The 18,306-nt window shown below is 46.4% G+C and overlaps 1 protein-coding gene across 1 annotated transcript in view; it reads right to left on the bottom strand.

The window, feature by feature from the left end:
* Positions 1–18,306, bottom strand: part of LOC139280538 (sodium/myo-inositol cotransporter 2-like) — a 154,450-nt gene that overhangs the window by 125,386 nt on the left and 10,758 nt on the right. The window contains exons 4-6 of the mRNA XM_070900023.1: positions 13,819–13,923; positions 5,475–5,580; positions 1,025–1,105 (exon numbers count right to left, since the gene is read on the bottom strand). Coding sequence (XP_070756124.1) covers positions 1,025–1,105; positions 5,475–5,580; positions 13,819–13,923 — 292 coding nt within the window. The remainder of the gene's footprint in view (positions 1–1,024; positions 1,106–5,474; positions 5,581–13,818; positions 13,924–18,306) is intronic.

The following is an 18,306-nucleotide window of genomic DNA, read 5'->3' as shown; positions in this document are numbered from 1 at the left end:
TAAAAGAGAAGTGGGTTTCTATACACAGGGGAAACAGAGGGAGAAAGTAATCACAGGTACAGGGAACCCTTGAGTTACTAGAGGAAACGTTTCAAGGACACCCTCAAAGCCTCCTTGATAAAATGCAACATCCCCACCGGCACCTGGGGGTCCCTGGCCCAAGACCGTCCTAAGTGGAGCAACAGCAGCATGCAGAAACCAAGCGCAGACAGCGGAAGAAACGTGCGGCAAACCAGTCAACCACTGTCTGTCCCACCTGTGACAGAGACTGTGATTCCCGGATTGGACTGTTCAGTCACCTGAGAACTCACTTTTAGTGTGGAAGCAAGTCTTCCTCGATTTTGAGGGACTGCCTGTGATGATGATGAGAGTTGTCCAATAGATACATGGACGGGGGGACAATTTTCATCTCCTTACCGCCCGATTTCCGCTTATAGCCGGGGCAGTGGCAAGCCAGAGATAAAACATCTGTTCCTCCCACCCACTTACTGTTGCTTTTAAAGCTGGTCTGATATTCCGGTGGGACATTAATCTTGGCAACCAGAGCATCCATCTGAAACAGGTGAGAGCCTCATGAATAAATTCAAATGAGGATCAACTGATATCATTACAACACCTTATTGCTGGATAAGCGCCACTTCCTGTTCCCGCCCACCAATTATGGACTGTACAAATCCTGAGGTAGCCATTTGAAATACTATTTAAAGGGATCCTCAGGTGCTCTCAGGTAAAACTGTCTTGAGCTTTTGGAGATATTTTCCTTCAAATAGCTTGTGAGTTTTTTTGACAAAAGATTTGAAGGTGCTGTAGCTGTTATTGTAAGTTCTGAAAATGTAAGGGGCATTTTTCGGATGAGACGTTAAATCGAGGCCCCGTCTGCCCTCTCAGGTAGACGTAAAAGATCGTATGGCGCGATTTCGAAGAATAGCATGGACACTAATTCACAACTGAGGCAATTTTTCTCCTCCGTTATAATGCTGGAAACGAGGACCCATACCAGTAACAATGATTCAGTTAAACGTACCAAATACCATGAGAATCACAGCTCCAATCAGCATGATCACTGTCTGCAGTGCGTCTGTGTATATTACAGCTGCCAGTCCACCTGTCACAAAACAAAACACAAAAATAAATCTTCAAAACAAACATAAACCAAAAGTGTGCATCAGTGAGGGTGTGTGAGAGCATGTGTACATACCGTTCAGCCTGTATCTGTGCTATTCTTTGCACATCTGAATCTGTGTGTGTTTGTACATATTTATGTATGTATGAGTGCGCACCAGTAGTTATTTATCGTAGAATCATTGAAATTTACAACACGGAAGGAGTCCATTTTGGCCCATCGTGTCCACGCCTGCCGATCAAGAGCTATACAGCCTAATCCCACTTTCCAGCTCTTGGCCCATAACCCTGTAGGTGCACATCCAAGGATTTTTTAAATGTGGTGAGACTTTCTGCCTCTACCAACCTTTCAAGCAGTGAGTTCCAGACCCCCACCACCCTCTGGTAAAGAATTTTCCCTTCATATCTCCTCTATAACTCCCCCCAATGACTTTAAATCTATGCCCCTTGGTCGTTGACCCCTCTGCCAAGGAAAACAAGTACTTCCTATCCATTCTATCCAGGCCCCTCATCATTTTATACACCTCAATCAGCTCTCCCCTCATAAGAAATAGGAACAGGAGGAGGCCATTTGGCCCCTCAAGCCTGCTCCACCATTTAATAAGATCAATGCTGATCTGATCATGGACTCAGCTCCACTTCCCTGCCTGCTCCCCATAACCTTTTATTCCCTTATCGCTCAAAAATCTGTCAATCTACACCTTAAATATATTCAATGACCCAGCCTCCACAGCTCTCTGGGGCAGAGAATTCCATAGATTTACAACCCTCTGAGAGAAGAAATTCCTCCTCATCTCAGTTTTAAATGGGCAGCCCCTTATTCTGAGACTATGCCGCCTAGTTTTAGTTTCCCCTTTGAGTAGAAACATAGAAACATAGAAAATAGGTCCAGGAGTAGGCCATTCAGCCCTTCGAGCCTGCACTGCCATTCAATAAGATCATGGCTGATCATTCCCTCAGTACCCCTTTCCTGCTTTCTCTCCATACCCCTTGATCCCCTTAGCCATAAGGGCCATAGCTAACACCCTCTTGAATATATCCAATGAACTGGCATCAACAACTCTCTGCGGCAGGGAATTCCACAGGTTAATAACTCTCTGAGTGAAGAAGTTTTTTCCACATCTCAGTCCTAAATGGCCTACCCCTTATCCTAAGACTATGTCCCCTGGTTCTGGACTTTCCCAACATCGGGAACATTCTTCCCGCACCTAACCTGTCCAGTCCCGTCAGAATCTTATACGTTTCTATGAGATCTCCTCTCATCCTTCTAAACTTCAGTGAATAAAGGCCCAATTGATCCAGTCTCTCCTCATATGACAGTCCAGCCATCCCTGGAACCAGTCTGGTGAATCTTCGCTGCACTCCCTCAATAGCAAGAACGTCCTTCCTCAGATTAGGAGACCAAAACTGAACACAATATTCCAAGTGAGGCCTCACTAAGGCCATGTACAACTGCAGTGAGACCTCTCTGCTCCTAGACTGAAATCCCCTAGCTATGAAGGCCAACATACCATTTGCCTTCTTCACCGCCTGCTGTACCTGCATGCCCACTTTCAGTGACTGATGAACCATGACACCCAGGTCTCGTTGCACCTCCCCTTTTCCTAATCTGCCGCCATTCAGATAATATTCTGCCTTCGTGTTTTTGCCCCCAAAATGGATAACCTCACATTTATCCACATTATACTGCATCTACCATGCATTTGCCCACTCACCTAACCTGTCCAAGTCACCCTACAGCCTGTTAGCGTCCTCCTCACAGCTCACACCGCCACCCAGTTTAGTGTCATCCGCAAACTTGGAGATATTACACTCAATTCCTTCATCTAAATCGTTAATGTATATTATAAAGAGCTGGGGTCCCAGCACTGAGCCCTGCGGCACACCAGTAGTCACTGCCTGCCATTCTGAAAAGGACCAGTTTATCCCGACTCTCTGCTTCCTGTCTGCCAACCAGTTCTCTATCCACATCCCTTCTCATTACACATCACCCAGTCTAGGATGGCCAGCTCTCTAGTTGGTCCAAATACACCACATCCACTGGTTCTCCCTTGTCCACTCTACTAGTTACAGCCGCAAAAAATTCCAAAAGATTCGTCAAGCATGATTTCCCTTTCATAAATCCATGCTGACTTGGTCCAATCCTGTCACTGCTTTCCAAATGCGCTGCTATTTCATCCTTAACGTTTGATTCCAACATTTTCAACCACTACTGATGTCAGGCTAACCGGTCTATAATTACCCGTTTTCTCTCTCCCTCCTTTTTTAAAAAGTGGTGTTACATTAGCTACCCTCCAGTCCATAGGAACTGATCCAGAGTCGATAGACTGTTGAAAAATGATCACCAATGCATCCACTATTTCTAGGGCTGCTTCCTTAAGTACTCTGGGATGCAGACTATCAGGACCCGGGGATTTATCGGCCTTTAATGCCATCAATTTCCCACCTAATAAGGATATCCTTCAGTTCCTCCTTCTCACTAGACCCACTGTCCCCTAGTACATTCGGAAGGTTATTTGCGTCTTCCTTCGTGAAGACAGAACCGAAGGATTTGTTCAATTGGTCTGCCATTTCTTTGTTCCCCATTATAAATTCACCTGAATCTGACTGCAAGGGACCTACATTTGTCTTCACTAATCTTTTTCTCTTCACATATTTATAGAAGCTTTTCCAGTCAGTTTTTATGTTCCCTGCAAGCTTCCTCTCGTACTCTATGTTCCCTCTCTTAATTAAACCTTTAGTCTTCCTCTGTTGAATTCTAAATTTCTCCCAGTCCTCAGGTTTGTTGTTTTTTCTATCCAAATTATATGCCTCTTCCTTGGTTTTAACACTATCCTTAATTTCCCTTGATAGCCATGGTTGAGCCACCTTCCCCATTTTATTTTTACTCCCGACAGGGATGTACAATTGCTGAAGTTCATCCATGTGATCTTTAAATGTTTGCCATTGCTTATCCACTGTCAATCCTTTAAGTATCCTTTGCCAGTCTATTCTAGCCAATTTATGCCTCATACCGTCGAAGTTACCTTTCCTTAAGTTCAGGACCCTAGTTTCCGAATTAACTGTGTCACTCTCCATCTTAATAAAGAATTCTACCATATTATGGTCACTCTTCCCCAAGGGGCCTCACACAACAAGATTTCTAATTAGTCCCTTCTCATTACCCATCACCCAGTCTAGGATGGCCAGCTCTCTAGTTGGTTCCTTGACATATTGGTCTAGAAAACCATCCCTAATACACTCCAGGAAATTCTCCTCCACCGCATTGCTACCAGTTTGGTTTGCCCAATCAATATGTAGATTAAAGTCACCCATGATAACTGCTGTACCTTTATTGCACACATCTCTTATTCTAAGATCATGCCCTCTAATTCTAGTCTCCCCCATCAATGGAAACATCCTCTCTGCATCTACTCTGTCAAGCCCCCTCATAATCTTATACATTTCGATAAGATCACCTCTCATTCTTCTGAATTCCAATGAGTAGAGGCCCAACCTACTCAACCTTTCTTCATAAGTCAACCCCCTCATCCCCGGAATCAACCGAGTGAACCTTCTCTAAACTGCCTCCAAAGCAAGTATATCCTTTCATAAATATGGAAACCAAAACTGCACGCAGTACTCCAGGTGTGGCCTCACCAGTACCCTGTATAGCTGTAGCAAGATTTCCCTGCTTTTATACTCCATCCCCTTTGCAATAAAGGCCAAGATTCCATTGGCCTTCCTGATCACTTGCTGTACTTGCATACTATCCTTTTGTGTTTCATGCACAAGTACCCCAAGGTCCCGCTGTACTGCGGCACTTTGCAATCTTTCTCCATTTAAATAATAACTTGCTCTTAACCGGGGTCTGTCCCTGGAGAACAGGTGCATATGGTCAGCCTACTCTTGTCTTCTCACAACAATCACTGCTATGACCAAGCAGATATACAGCCCACCTCCTGGCCTGTGTCCTTCACAATAAAATAACTGAGCAATTAAAACTGGGGATAGGCAGACTATTACATAGCCTGATGATATTAATAACAAAGTTCGCTAAGTTCCTTTCAAGCTTCATAGTTCTGAACAGAATGTCACTTCTGAATAGACCAATTTGAGACTAGATTCAGATTATTAATTACCATTCACATAAGGAAGGTCACAAAAACACTCTCAAAAAGGGTCAAGAGAGAATTGTTTGAAAATCCACCACTTAAATGAGAATGCCAGCAAAGCATTTTAGTGCAGAAAACAGTAATAATTGCAAATGAGTGATAAGCAGACAAATAACTTTCCAAGAAAACCAAATTTTAAAGAATGACACATTTACAATAATAACCTATTTGACATGTTAGTCTGGGTGACAGACCTACCTCCAACAGTGTAGATTGCAGTAATAATGAGTAACCCAATCACCGCAAGGTACAGGTCCCAGCGCAAAGCAAGGTGAATAAAGATAGCTCCAGCATAGATATCAACCTGGCCAAAATACATCACCGTAAAATATATTATTCAGTAGCAATAACAAATCACCACAGCCAAGCTGGAAAATATTCCACTAACTCCATTTGTAACCTGTATTATGAGACAGTTTTAAATGTGTTTGTTTACATGGTGGCATACAATTAAATAAGAGTGAGATGTTCTTGGGATTGGATGAAATCATTGGAAATAAAAATCGGGAGATGTGCAAAACGGCCTGCTAACTCGCTATCACCAGTTTTACACTACCAAAGTCAAGATCAACCCAATGGTGTCTTGCATGAATGCCACCATAAAGTATATAGGGGGAGAAATTGGGGGCTTGGTAACGCATTTGTTGGGCACTACGAGGCCTCTTCAGTTCCAAAACGGTGTCCTCGCCGCACACGCACTCTTTAAATGTGAAATGCAGCGGACGCCATATTGGTAAATGGGTTAGCGCACATGCACTTAGGGGGGAATTTTGCGGGGGGGTCATCAGGCACGATCTGTGGCGGATCAGGTGGGAAAATATACTTTTTTACAGTGGGCCAGGACCCCGCTGTCAACCCGCCTCCACTCGCCTGTCCCAAATGTCGGGTCTGCCAGTGCTGAGCAGGCCTGACACACTGCAGTGGGAGAGGCAGTTCAGGTTTTTATGACCTTGTGAACAAAGGATTAAGACCTATTTTCAGCTCATCTTCAGAGTTGACCAGGTCACCGATGGGGTCCATGCTGCTTGGGGATCACGTCAGGTAAGCAGGGCGGGAGTTGAACGGCTATGGAATCATCTCATTACTTGACAGCTACAAATGTGCTATAAAAGCTCTCATCTCACAGCTGTTCATTTTCCAAGCTCAGAAGCTATAACTTACTGCGTTTGGAAGGCACATTGAGCTTTATGCAGGTTGCAAGTGTTTGGTGCAAACTTTTTATCCAGTGTCACCTCATTGGAGCAACCTCTCCCAAGTTCACCTGTCATCAGTATTGGTGCCCTTGAATCTATCTCACTTTGGTCCTCAGAATCCCACCACGATCAGTCCCCACACCAGCAGAGCACCAATAACATCAACCTTCTCTGCAATCAACTGTTGCTGCACAGGACAGAGGACATCAGCACATAGAAACATAGAAAAAGTAGGAGGCCATTCGGCCCTTCGAGTCTGCAACCCCATTCACTATGATCATGGCTGATCCTCTATCTCAACACCATATTCCTGCTTTATCCCCATACCCCTTGATGCTTTTTGTTTCTAGAAATCTATCTATCTCCCTCTTAAATATATTCAGTGACTTGGCCTCCACAGCCTTCTGTGGTAGAGAATTCCACAGGTTCATCACCCTCTGAGTGAAAAAATTTCTCTTCATCTCGGTCCTAAATTTCCTACCCCCTATCCTGAAATTGTGACCTCTTGTTCTAGACTTCCCAGCCGGGGAAACAACCTCCCCACATCCAGTCTATCCAACCCAGTCAGAATTTTATACGTTTCAATGAGATCCCCTCCCTTTCTTCTAAACTCTAGTGAATACAGGCCTAGTCGAATCAATCTCTCCTCATACGACAATCCTGCCATCCCATCCCAGGTGGGGGGTGAACAGCCAGTTGTCGTGGTGCATATAGGTACCAACGCTATAGGTAAAAATGGGATGAGGGTCTACAAGCTGAATTTAGGGAGCTAGGAGTCAAATTAAAAAGTAGGACCTCAAAGGTAGTAATCTCAGGATTGCTGCCAGTGCCACATGCTAGTCAGAGTAGAAATAGCAGAAAAATTAAGATGAATACGTCGCTTGAGGAATGGTGTAAGAGGGAGGGCTTCAAATTCCTGGGACATTGGAACCGGTTCTGGGGGAGGTGGGACCAGTACAAACCGGACGGTCTGCCCCTGGGCAGGACCGGAACCAATATCCTAGGGGAAGTGTTTCCTAGTGCTGTTGGGGAGGGTTTAAACTAATATGGCAGGGGGATGGGAATCTATGCAGGGAGACAGAGGGAAGTAAAATGGGGGCAGAAGCAAAAGATAGAAAGGAGATAAGGAAAAGTGGAGGGCAGAGAAATCAAAGGCAAAAATCAAAAAGGGCCACATTACAACATAATTATAAAAGGACAAAGAGTGTTTAAAAAACAAGCCTGAAGGCTCTGTGCCTCAATGCGAGGAGCATTCAGAATAAGGTGGATGAATTAACTGCCCAGATAGCTGTTAGCAGATATGATGTAATTGGGATTACAGAGACATGGCTCCAGGGTGACCAAGACCAACTCAACATCCAGGGGTATTCAATATTCAGGAAGGATAGAAAGGAAAATGAGGTGGGCTAGCATTACTGGTTAAAGAGGAGATAACGCAATAGTAAGGAAGGACATTAGCACGGATAATGTGGAATCTGTATGGGGAACCTGTAGAGCTGCGGAACACCAAAGGGCAGAAAACGCTAGTGGGAGTTGTGTACAGACCAACAAACAGTAGTAGTGAGGTTGGAGATGGCATCAAACAGGAAATTAGGGATGCGTGCAATAAAGGTACAGCAGTTATCATGGGTGACTTTAATCTACATATAGATTGGGCTAACCAAACTGGCAGCAATATGGTGGAGGAGGATTTCCTGGAGTGCATAAGGGATGGTTTTCTAGACCAATATGTGGAGGAACCAACGAGAGAGCTGGCCATCCTAGACTGGGTCTTGTGTAATGAGAGAGGATTAATTAGCAATCTTGTTGTGTGAGGCCTCTTGGGGAAGAGTGACCATAATATGGTAGAATTCTTCATTAAGATGGAGAGTGACACAGTTAATTCAGAGACTAGGGTCTTGAATTTAAAGAAGGTATGAGGCGTGAATTGGCTAGGATAGACTGGCGAATTATATTTAAAGGGTTGACGGTGGATAGGCAACGGCAGACATTTAAAGATCACATGGATGAACTTCAACAATTGTGCATCCCTGTCTGGCGTAAAAATAAAACAGGAAAGGTGGCTCAACCGTGGCTAACAAGTGAAATTAGGGATAGTGTTAAGTCCAAGGAAGAGGCATATAAATTGGCCAAAAAAAGCAGCAAACCTGAGGATTGGGAGAAATTTAGAATTCAGCAGCGGAGGACAGAGGGTTTAATTAGGAGGGGGAAAATAGAATATGAGAGGAAGCTTGCAGGGAACATAAAAACTGACTGTAAAAGCTTCTATAGATATGTGAAGAGAAAAAGATTAGTGAAGACAAACGTAGGTCCCTTGCAGTCAGAATCAGGTCAATTTATAATGGGGAACAAAGAAATGGCAGACCAATTCAACAAATACTTTGGTTCTGTCTTCACTAAGGAAGACACAAATAACCTTCTGGAAATACTCGGGACCGAGGGTCTAACGAGAAGGAGTAGCTGAAGGAAAATCTTATGAGTCAGGAAATTGTGTTAGGGGAATTGATGGGATTGAAGGCTGATAAATCCCCAAGGACTGATAGTCTGTATCCCAGAGTACTTAAGGAAGTGGCCCTAGAAATAGTGGATGCATTGGTGGTCATTTTTCAAAATTCTATAGACTCTGGATCAGTTCCTATGGATTGGAGGGTAGCTAATGTAACCCCACATTTTAAAAAAGGAGGGAGAGAGAAAGCAGAGAATTATAGACTGGTTAGCCTGACATTGGTAGTGGGGAAAATGTTGGAATCAATTATTAAAGATGTAATAAGAGTGCATTTGGAAAGCAGTGACAGGATCGGTCCAAGTTAGCATGGATTTTTGAAAGGGAAATCATGCTTGACAAATCTTCTGGAATTTTTTGAGGATGTAACTAGTAGAGTGGACAAGGGAGAGCTAGTGGACGTGGTATATTTGGACTTTCAAAAGGCTTTTAACAAGGTCCCACACAAGAGATTAGTGTGCAAAATTAAAGCACATGTTATTGGGGGTATTGTATTGACATGGATAGAGAACTGGTTGGCAGACAGAAAGCAAAGAGCAGGAATAAACAGATCCTTTTCAGAATGGCAGGGAGTGACTAGTTGTGTACCAAAGGTTCAGTGCTGGGACCCCAGCTATTTACAATATACATTAATGATTTAGACGAAGGAATTGGATGTAATATCTCCAAGTTTGCAGATGACATTAAGCTGGGTGGCAATGTGAGCTGTGATGGCGTCTTTAAAACGCATCTGCAGGAGCGGGGCGGATCGTCACTGCGCAGCAAAAGGCCCCGAGGTGAATTTAGTGAGCGAAGGCCAGGCCACCGCAAGTCGGCGGCCATTCGGCACTGCCCCGTGGCCTCCGCTTTCAGACGGCCAGAGGCCTCATTGGGAGGCTGAATTTCGGGAGGTCCCCAGGTGTGGTCTCACCAACGCGCTAGGACTTCCCTACTTTTATACTTTAGCCCCCTTGCATTAAAGGCCAACATTCCATTTGCCTTCCTGATTACTTGCTGTACCTGCATTCTAATTTTTTATGTTTCATGTACAAGGACCCCCAGGTCCCTCTGTACCTCAGCATTTTGTAATTCTCCCCATTTAAATAATTTTTTGTTTTTTTATTTTTCCTGCCAAAGTGGATAACCTCACATTTTCCCACATTATACTCCATCTGCCAAATGTTTGCCCACTCGCTTAGCCTGTCTATATCCCTTTGCAGATTCTTTGCATCCTCCTCACAACTTGCTTTCCCACCTATCTTTGTATCATCAGTAAACGTGCCTACATTATACTCAGTCCCTTCATCCACGTCATTAATATAAATTGTAAATAGTTGAGGCCCCAGCACTGATCCCTGTGGCACTCCACTAGTTAGAGTTTGCCAACCTGAAAATGACCCATTTATCCCGACTCTGTGTTTTTTGTTCGTTAGCTGATCCTCTGTCCATGCTAATATATTACCCTCAACCCCATGTGCAGTAACCTTTGATGTGGCACCTTATTGAATGCCTTCTGGAAATCCAAATACATGGCATCTATTGGTTCCCCTTTATCCACTCTGCTCGTTACATCCTCAAAGAACTCCAGCAAATTTGTCAAACATGATTTCCCTTTCATAAAACCACGCTGACTCTGCCTGACTTTATTTTGTAAATGTTAGGCAGATGTTAGGCTAATTGATCTATAGTTTCCTGCTTTCTATCTCACCCCTATCTTAAATTCGCTGGGACCTCTCCAGAATCCAGGGAATTTTGGTAGATAACAATGTAATTGCTACAATTACTACTGTGGCTGAGGAGCTCCTCCCGGAGTCACAGTGTGGATTTCATCCCTTACGGGGCACAATGGACAGGATCTTTGCAGCGCGATAGCTGCAGGAAAAAATGCAGGGAGCAGCACCAGCCCTTATACATGGCCTTCGACCGTACAAAGGCCTTTGACACAGTCAACTGCGAGGGTCTATGGAGCGTCTTCCTCCGTTTCGGATGCCCCCAAAAGTTTGTCACCATCCTCCACCTGCTCCATGACGACATGCAAACCGTGATCCTTACCAACGGATCCATTACAGACCTTATCCACATCCGGATCGGAGTCAAACAGGGCTGCGTCATCGCCCCAACCCTCTTCTCAATCTTCCTCGCTGCCATGCTCCACCTCACAGTCAACAAGTTCCCTGCTGGAGTGGAACTAAACTATAGAACCAGTGGGAATCTGATCAACCTTCGCTGTCTCCAGGCCAGGTCCAAGACCACCCCAACCTCTGTCGTTAAGCTACAGTATGCGGACGTTGCCTGCGTCTGCGCACATTCAGAGGCTGAACTCCAGGACATAGTCGACATATTTACTGAGGCGTACGAAAGCATGGGCCTTACGCTAAACATTAGTAAGACAAAGGTCCTCCACCAGCCTGTCCTCGCCGCACAGCACTGACCCCAGTCATCAAGATCCACGGCGTGGCCCTGGACAACGTGGACCAATTCCCATATCTCGGGAGCCTCCTATCAACAAGAGCAGGCATCGACGACGAGATTCAACACTGCCTCCAGTGCGCCAGTGTAGCCTTCGACCGCCTGAGGAAAAGAGTGTTTGAAGACTAGGCCCACAAAACTGCCACCAAGCTCATGGTCTACAGGGCTGTAGTAATATCGGCCCTCCTGTATGGCTCAGAAACATGGGACATGTACAGTAGACACCTCGAGTCGCTGGAGAAATACCACCAACGATGTCTCTGCAAGATCCTACAAATCCCCTGGGAGGACAGACGCACCAACATCAGTGTCCTCGTCCAGGCCAACATCCCCAGCATCAAAGCACTGACCACACTTGATCAGCTCCGCTGGGCAGGCCACATAGTTCGCATGCCAGACACGAGACTCCCAAAGCAAGCGCTCTACTCGGAACTCCTTCGCAACAAATGAGCCAAAGGTGGGCAGCGGAAACGTTACAAGGACACCCTCAAAGCCTCCCTCACTGCAACATCCTCACTGACACCTGGGAGACCCTGGCCAAAGACTGCCCTAAGTGAAGGGAGCGCATCCGGGAGGGCGCTGAGCACCTTGAGTCTCGTCACCGAGAGCACGCAGAAATCAAGCGCAAGCAGCGGAAAGAGCGTGCGGCAAACCAGTCCCACCCTCCCCTTCCCTCAACGACTATCTGCTCCACCTGTGACAGGGACTGTGGTTCTTGTATTGGACTGTACAGCCACCTAAGGACTCATGTTAAGAGTGGAAGCAAGTCTTCCTCGATTCCGAGGGACTGCCTATGATGATGACATTCCGAAGGGACCGCTCCCTCCGTAACACCCTGGTCTACTCTTCAATCACCCCAAATGCCCCCTCCACTTCCCACACCACCTCCCTATGCTAGCACAGGAGTTGAAGTGCCTTCCCTTCCCACTGTCCTGGGCCCCAAAAACTCCTTCCAGATGAAACAGCGATTTGCTTATACTTCTTTCAATTTAGTATACTGTATCCACTGCTCACGATGTGGTCTCCTCTACATTCCGGTCGCCTGTCACCTTAATTCTCCGCTCCACTCCCACTCTAATCTCTCTGGCCTCAGCCTGTTACACTGTTCCAATGAAGCTCAACGTAAGCTTGTGGAACAGCACCTCATCTTTTGTTTAGTCACTTTACAGCTTTCCAGATTCACCATCGTGTTCAATAATTTCAGACCATAACCTCTGCCCCTATTTTTTTCCCCATGGCAGCTGTTGATGATTCTGCCATTTCCATTTCCACCTCATCAAGACTCATCTTTTGTTACTTAACTTGCTGCAATTACCATCTCTTTTTACCTCGCACCATCATCCCTTTTGTCTCTTAGGCCTCGAACTTGGCGGACTCACAGCCCACTGCCGCCGAGTTTTCGGGCAGTCTCCCCTCAGTCCGCGTTTGGTGGAGGCCTCCCGCTGGCGGGGAGGGAAGACCGCTGGGGACCGCCCGCTGACATCCGCTGGCACGCCACTCACGTAAGTGTCCTCCCACCCGCCGAACTGCCAGTTTTGTCCGGGCGGGAGTCGGCAGCACCAGGGGGAAGGATCGCCGCGTGGAGGCAGGTCTAACCTCAACAGTAAGTAAGAAGACCTCCAAAAAAAGGTTAGTACACTTCTTTTCTTTATTATTTTTACAGCGATTCAGGTGGATGGTGTCCCCTGAAGGTTTTCCAGTGTTTTTTTCTATTTTTTGTAAATGTTTAATTTTATGTGTTCCCCCCTCCCTGGGCCCGACTCAATCCTCGGCGATACTTTGCCGAGGATCGCATTTGCCGCCGAGATTGGGAACTCCCGCCCGCTGCCGCCCAGATTCATGGTGTATGTCGTTTTTTTGCCGCCGGGCGATCTCTCCAGGACTTTTCAACGAAACTGCCGCCCAGAGTACCGTCAGGTCTCTCAGCAGTCCTTTGAACGGCACTTGGGCAGAATTTAGCTTCCACCAAGTTCGGGGTCTTAATCTCTTCTGCCGTCCATCATCACAGACCTTCCATTTTGTCCTTTGCTCCCCTCCCCCTTTTCCTATCCTTACACCTGCTTAAAAACCTGCTACATCTCTAACTTGTTCCAGTTCTGACGAAGGGTCATCGATCTGAAACATTAACCCTGTTCCTCTCTCCACAGATGCTGCCTGACCTGCTGAGTGCTTCCAGCATTTTCTGTCTTTATTTCAGATTTCCATCATCCACAGTGTTTTGCTGTTGTAGGAGGGATACAGTGTGTTTGACAAACAGTATATGTCAAGTGGTCAGTGTGGTGTGCAGTAGAAACACACATTTTCCCACTTGTTCACTTCATATTTCAGTGAAGATTATTTTAGGAAATGGCAATAAGCATTACAATGCCTGTGCAGTTAAAAAATCATAGAGACTTACTGATATCTTTGTGAATATATAGGCAAACAAAGAAAGTACAGCGATAAGAAAATGAATTCTTTGGCCTCCATATCGTTTTAGTAAATATTCAGGCATGGTGGTGACCTGCAGAGAGAGAATATGTTCATGTTAGGGCAACCATGAAAATTGGTAATTAGCTATTAATCAGAAGTCCAGAGAACGAGCAGAAAAAATAGACCTTGATTTCACTGCACTCACATGAGCGTAGCAACCTTGCTCAGATGCTTTGATTTTGATCAGAAGCAGAAATCTTATTACCCCCTGCCCAGCCTCCATCGGAGTCACTGGCTTTCCACCAAAATCAGGCAGAGGACTTGTCATTCCCATCAGAGGAAATACCTTACTCTCTTCCTCGCCCATCAGAGACACCAACTTTCCCCTCCTCCATTAGATGCAGCGATCGTATCTCCATGAGACAGTCATTCCCAATGGAAGCTGCAACCATACACCCAATGGAGAGTTATCTTAACCTCCTCACAGGCAGCGACCTTACCCCATTAGAGTTAGTGATCTTATCTTTTCAGAGAGAACTGGGGCTAGAACCTCCACTTTTTTGCATGCTTAATGCCCACTTAACGCCCATTTTACCGCTGAAATGACGCCTAACGCCCATATATTGCCCATTTTGGCACAAAATGGAAACTGACGGGCAAACTTATCGGCAAGCGTTACTTTCCCCATGAGCTTAACGCCAGGAAAAAATATTACCACCTGCCCACTTTTTTGGGGCAGAATCAGCAGAATTGGCGAAATCAACGCCCATGATATCACCCAACGTTACTTTCCGCACGGAATTAACGCCGAGATTCAATAATACTGCCCGCCCACTGTTTTTTGTCATAAAGACCACATTTGGCGAAACTAACGCCCATGAGATCGCTCACCAACACTTTCACCACCTCGCACACATATCGGTCACAATATCGCTCGCCCAAAAAAACACCCAGAAAAAGTGGAACTGTTCTGAACGAATGCCAGCGGTGTGGCTGCCATTTTTTAAATCGCAAGTCGCTTCATTCAAAAGGCTGCTTCAACTTCGGGGGAGTATATATTGACTCTGAACTTCGGGGGAGTATATATTGACTCTGAAGTTCTTCTCAGGTGAAGTGAACATCTCAACAGACATATTTTCAGACTCTGGACTACTGGAGGTTTACTCTAGGTGTATTTTAGTGAGGAAATCATTGCTTCTGATCAATCACTATTATACTTTCAATGCAATGGGGCCAGCAAACAATAACTGTGCTTAAGCAGCACTTCAGATGTATTGACCACTCAGGAGGGGAGCTACAATACAACCCTGAGCAAGTAGGTAAATTTGTGGTCGTGTGCTCAATGCTGCACAACCTGGCTATCAGGGGGGGCCAAGAATTGTCAGAAGGCACTGATGCTCCACCTCAGGAGAGAGAGGAAGACAAGGGGCTGGGCGCTGACCTAGGTCCAGACAATCGGGCTGGCTATGCAACCATACCCACGACCCCCTCCAGACTGCAGGAAAGGGCCTGTGGTGGCTACATAGCTGCAAGACTCTTATGTGAGGAGCTGATGTCTGAACGATTTGCCTGAAAGAGCATTGATGTGAGTGACAACGCTGACACACTGCTGTGTGTATGCAGCTCAGACATCAATGGTGCCCATCTTCTTGGTGCCAGTTAAAGTTTACGTTGATTGAAGTTAAGTTTTATTTAACCCTTTCATGTTAAGGAATCATCAGTATGTAACGGTCGAGTTATTTGAGACAATACACAGCAAGGTTATGTTCAATAAAACATTTTTTATACCAACATTGGTATAATAACATAAGTATCACAGGCTATAACACCCAACCCCCACCCACACCCCACTTTTTCCACCATTGACATCAATCAAATGTTCAACATGTCCATCAACACAGAATACAAAGGCAAAGCAGGAGCATGGTCCCCTCCCCCATACATTGCAACAAATTGCATACACCCAGATATAACACAGCCATCACCTGCGGACATGCACCTCACTTTCCTTTCCCCTTCCCTTCTTCCCACCTCTACCCCGTCCCCTCCTCACTCCATGGTGCCTGGCCGAGGAGCTCCTCAGGCAGTGCCTCATTGGGGGGGATGAAGGCAGAGGCGGTGGTTGCACGGGTACGGGAGCAGGGGTGTCGAGGGGGCAACATTCTCTGATGCAGAAGCAGGATCTCGGTCCTTGCTCTCAACTGTCATTCGCAGTGGTGATGCGGAACCTAGGGGTGGAGTGCCGCACTCTGGGACCACTGGGAGGCCTGTGGCAGCAGTGTTCTTAGCTATCACATCCAGGGGCTCCGCCATCCGCAGAATGTACTCGATCATGGTGGCCAGCTGTTGGGATATGCCCCCCAATGCTTCGATGAACTGGTCACCTATGTCTACAGTCCTCCTGTACAACTGTACCATCTCTCCGCTCTCATGTGGCACTCGTGGACTAGACCTGCCGCGTCCACGAGGCCTCCGCCGGGTCGGCGCGTCCTGGGGACAACTGGGGTGCCCTGTGGTGAGGTGCTTGGGGCCAGTATCTCCAGAATGGAGGCGGGAATGACCGGAGGACCACTAGATGGCCTTGGGGTGGAATGGCTTCCGGAGCGTGGCGATGCAGGTTCCTCGAAGTCCGCGCTCTCATCCGTGGAGAACAGACCCAGGTTGATTGACGGGTGAGTGGAGCCCCTCAGCACCAGATGTAGGATCGTCCGGAGAGTCGGGCCCCGCGCCCCCACCTTCTGGCCTCTGTGGTCCTGCCTTGGGACGCGCTGCTGGCTGAGCTGCAAAACACAAATGAGGTTATTAGAGAAGGAGGTGCACCACCGCTATCAAAATCATCACAGACATCACATTTCATGACCATCAACACATTTGCATTGCAATGATTTTCATTAGGCCCGCATTATTTCTATGACAATTTTAGAAATCATCTATCACATATGATTGTTCGGATATGAGTGGGTGTGGCATCTATTGACTTTACATCACGCAATGGTGTAAGCTTTACTCACGTGGCATCACCTCAGGGTCTGCAGATACATCCATGGCTGTCCGGGGGTGCCTCCCCACGAGTGTGAGCACCCGCTCCTCAATGTCAGTGAGGTCGCTGGTAACTGGTGGCCCCCCCCACACCCCTTCGCCTCTGCATCACGAGCTTCTTCTGTAAAAGGTGACAGGACGACATGGCATGAGATCATTGCGTGATATCATTGCTAGGTACTGTCACAGAGACTGATACAACACATGACCGACAGATGTAATTATGATTATTATAATTATCATTCTTTACCTAAAGACGTGCACCGTGACCACAGGCTTTGAGTAAAACATTCCCGGTAAAAGTGAAAGATCTCACATCTGATGATAGTCACTCATGACTGTTACAAATCAAATGATATAAGTACATGTAAATCAATGTACTACTTACTCTTGTGGATCCCACAAAGTCGTTCCATCGTTTGCGGCATTGGTTGCCCTCACGAACCTCGTTGGTCGCTGACGAGACCACCTCTGCTATCTCGGTCCATATCCTCTGGTAGGCCTTTGGGGTGGGCTTCCTACGCCCTCCCTGTGTCAAATCACCCCAGCGTAACTCGACCTCCTGCAGGAGGAAGGCATTTCCCTCGTCCGAGAACCTCCTGGCTCTTTTGCGCCCTCCAATGTGCTCCTCTCCCACCTCACTGCTCTCTCCAGCGTCAGTCTCCACAGCGTGCTGTGATGCCTCCTCCCCTCTCTCCATTATAGGTCAAATTCGGGCAAATATGTGGCTGGTAACAGCTAATTTTTCTTTCCCTACTTGCTGTGAAGCTCTAAAGTCTCCCTCCTTCCTTCCAAAGCAGACACACCACACCCAGACATGCCTTCAGTCCCTCTGAGCTCCCTCTCTCTCTGTCTCCTCGTCTGCGCATGTCATGATGACCCTTAGCCTCCTGAATCGCAGGAATCAAGCGTTGCCATGCCGTTGCTAAGGACAGCGACACTGTACAGCAGAAGGTCAAAAAAATTTAACACTACCGCCCATTTCATATCTCCCGCGGTAACGCCCATTTAAAATAATGGATACTAGGTGCTTTGAGAATAGGCGAGAAGCCGGCAATCTGAAAACCATTTTTTACCACCCACGCCGGAAATAATGCCCATTTTTGGACGATAGGCACAAAAGTGTAAAATCCAGCCCCTGGTCTCTCCAGCCAAAGAGTAAAGGAGCACATGATCTAGGACTTTACAATATCAAAAGGTCTGGATAGTGGAAATGTAAGTAGATTTTTAACAAGCTGTAATCAGACAATAAAAACACATAGAAACATAGAAAATCGGTGCAGGAGTAGGCCATTCAACCCTTCGAGCCTGCACCACCACTCAAGCCTGAGAAGGGTGGCCAGGGAGTGGAATGGAGTTGATGGCACGCTTCGTGGTAGGGGTTGAAGATAATGGCTCCAGTCTCTCCATTGTTTAGCTGGAGAAGGTTATGGCT

This window comes from Pristiophorus japonicus, chromosome 15, assembly GCF_044704955.1.
Source record: "Pristiophorus japonicus isolate sPriJap1 chromosome 15, sPriJap1.hap1, whole genome shotgun sequence".
Taxonomy (NCBI): domain Eukaryota; kingdom Metazoa; phylum Chordata; class Chondrichthyes; family Pristiophoridae; genus Pristiophorus; species Pristiophorus japonicus.
The sequence above is the reverse complement of the archived record's forward strand: the minus strand, read 5'-3'. Positions and strand labels throughout refer to the sequence as shown.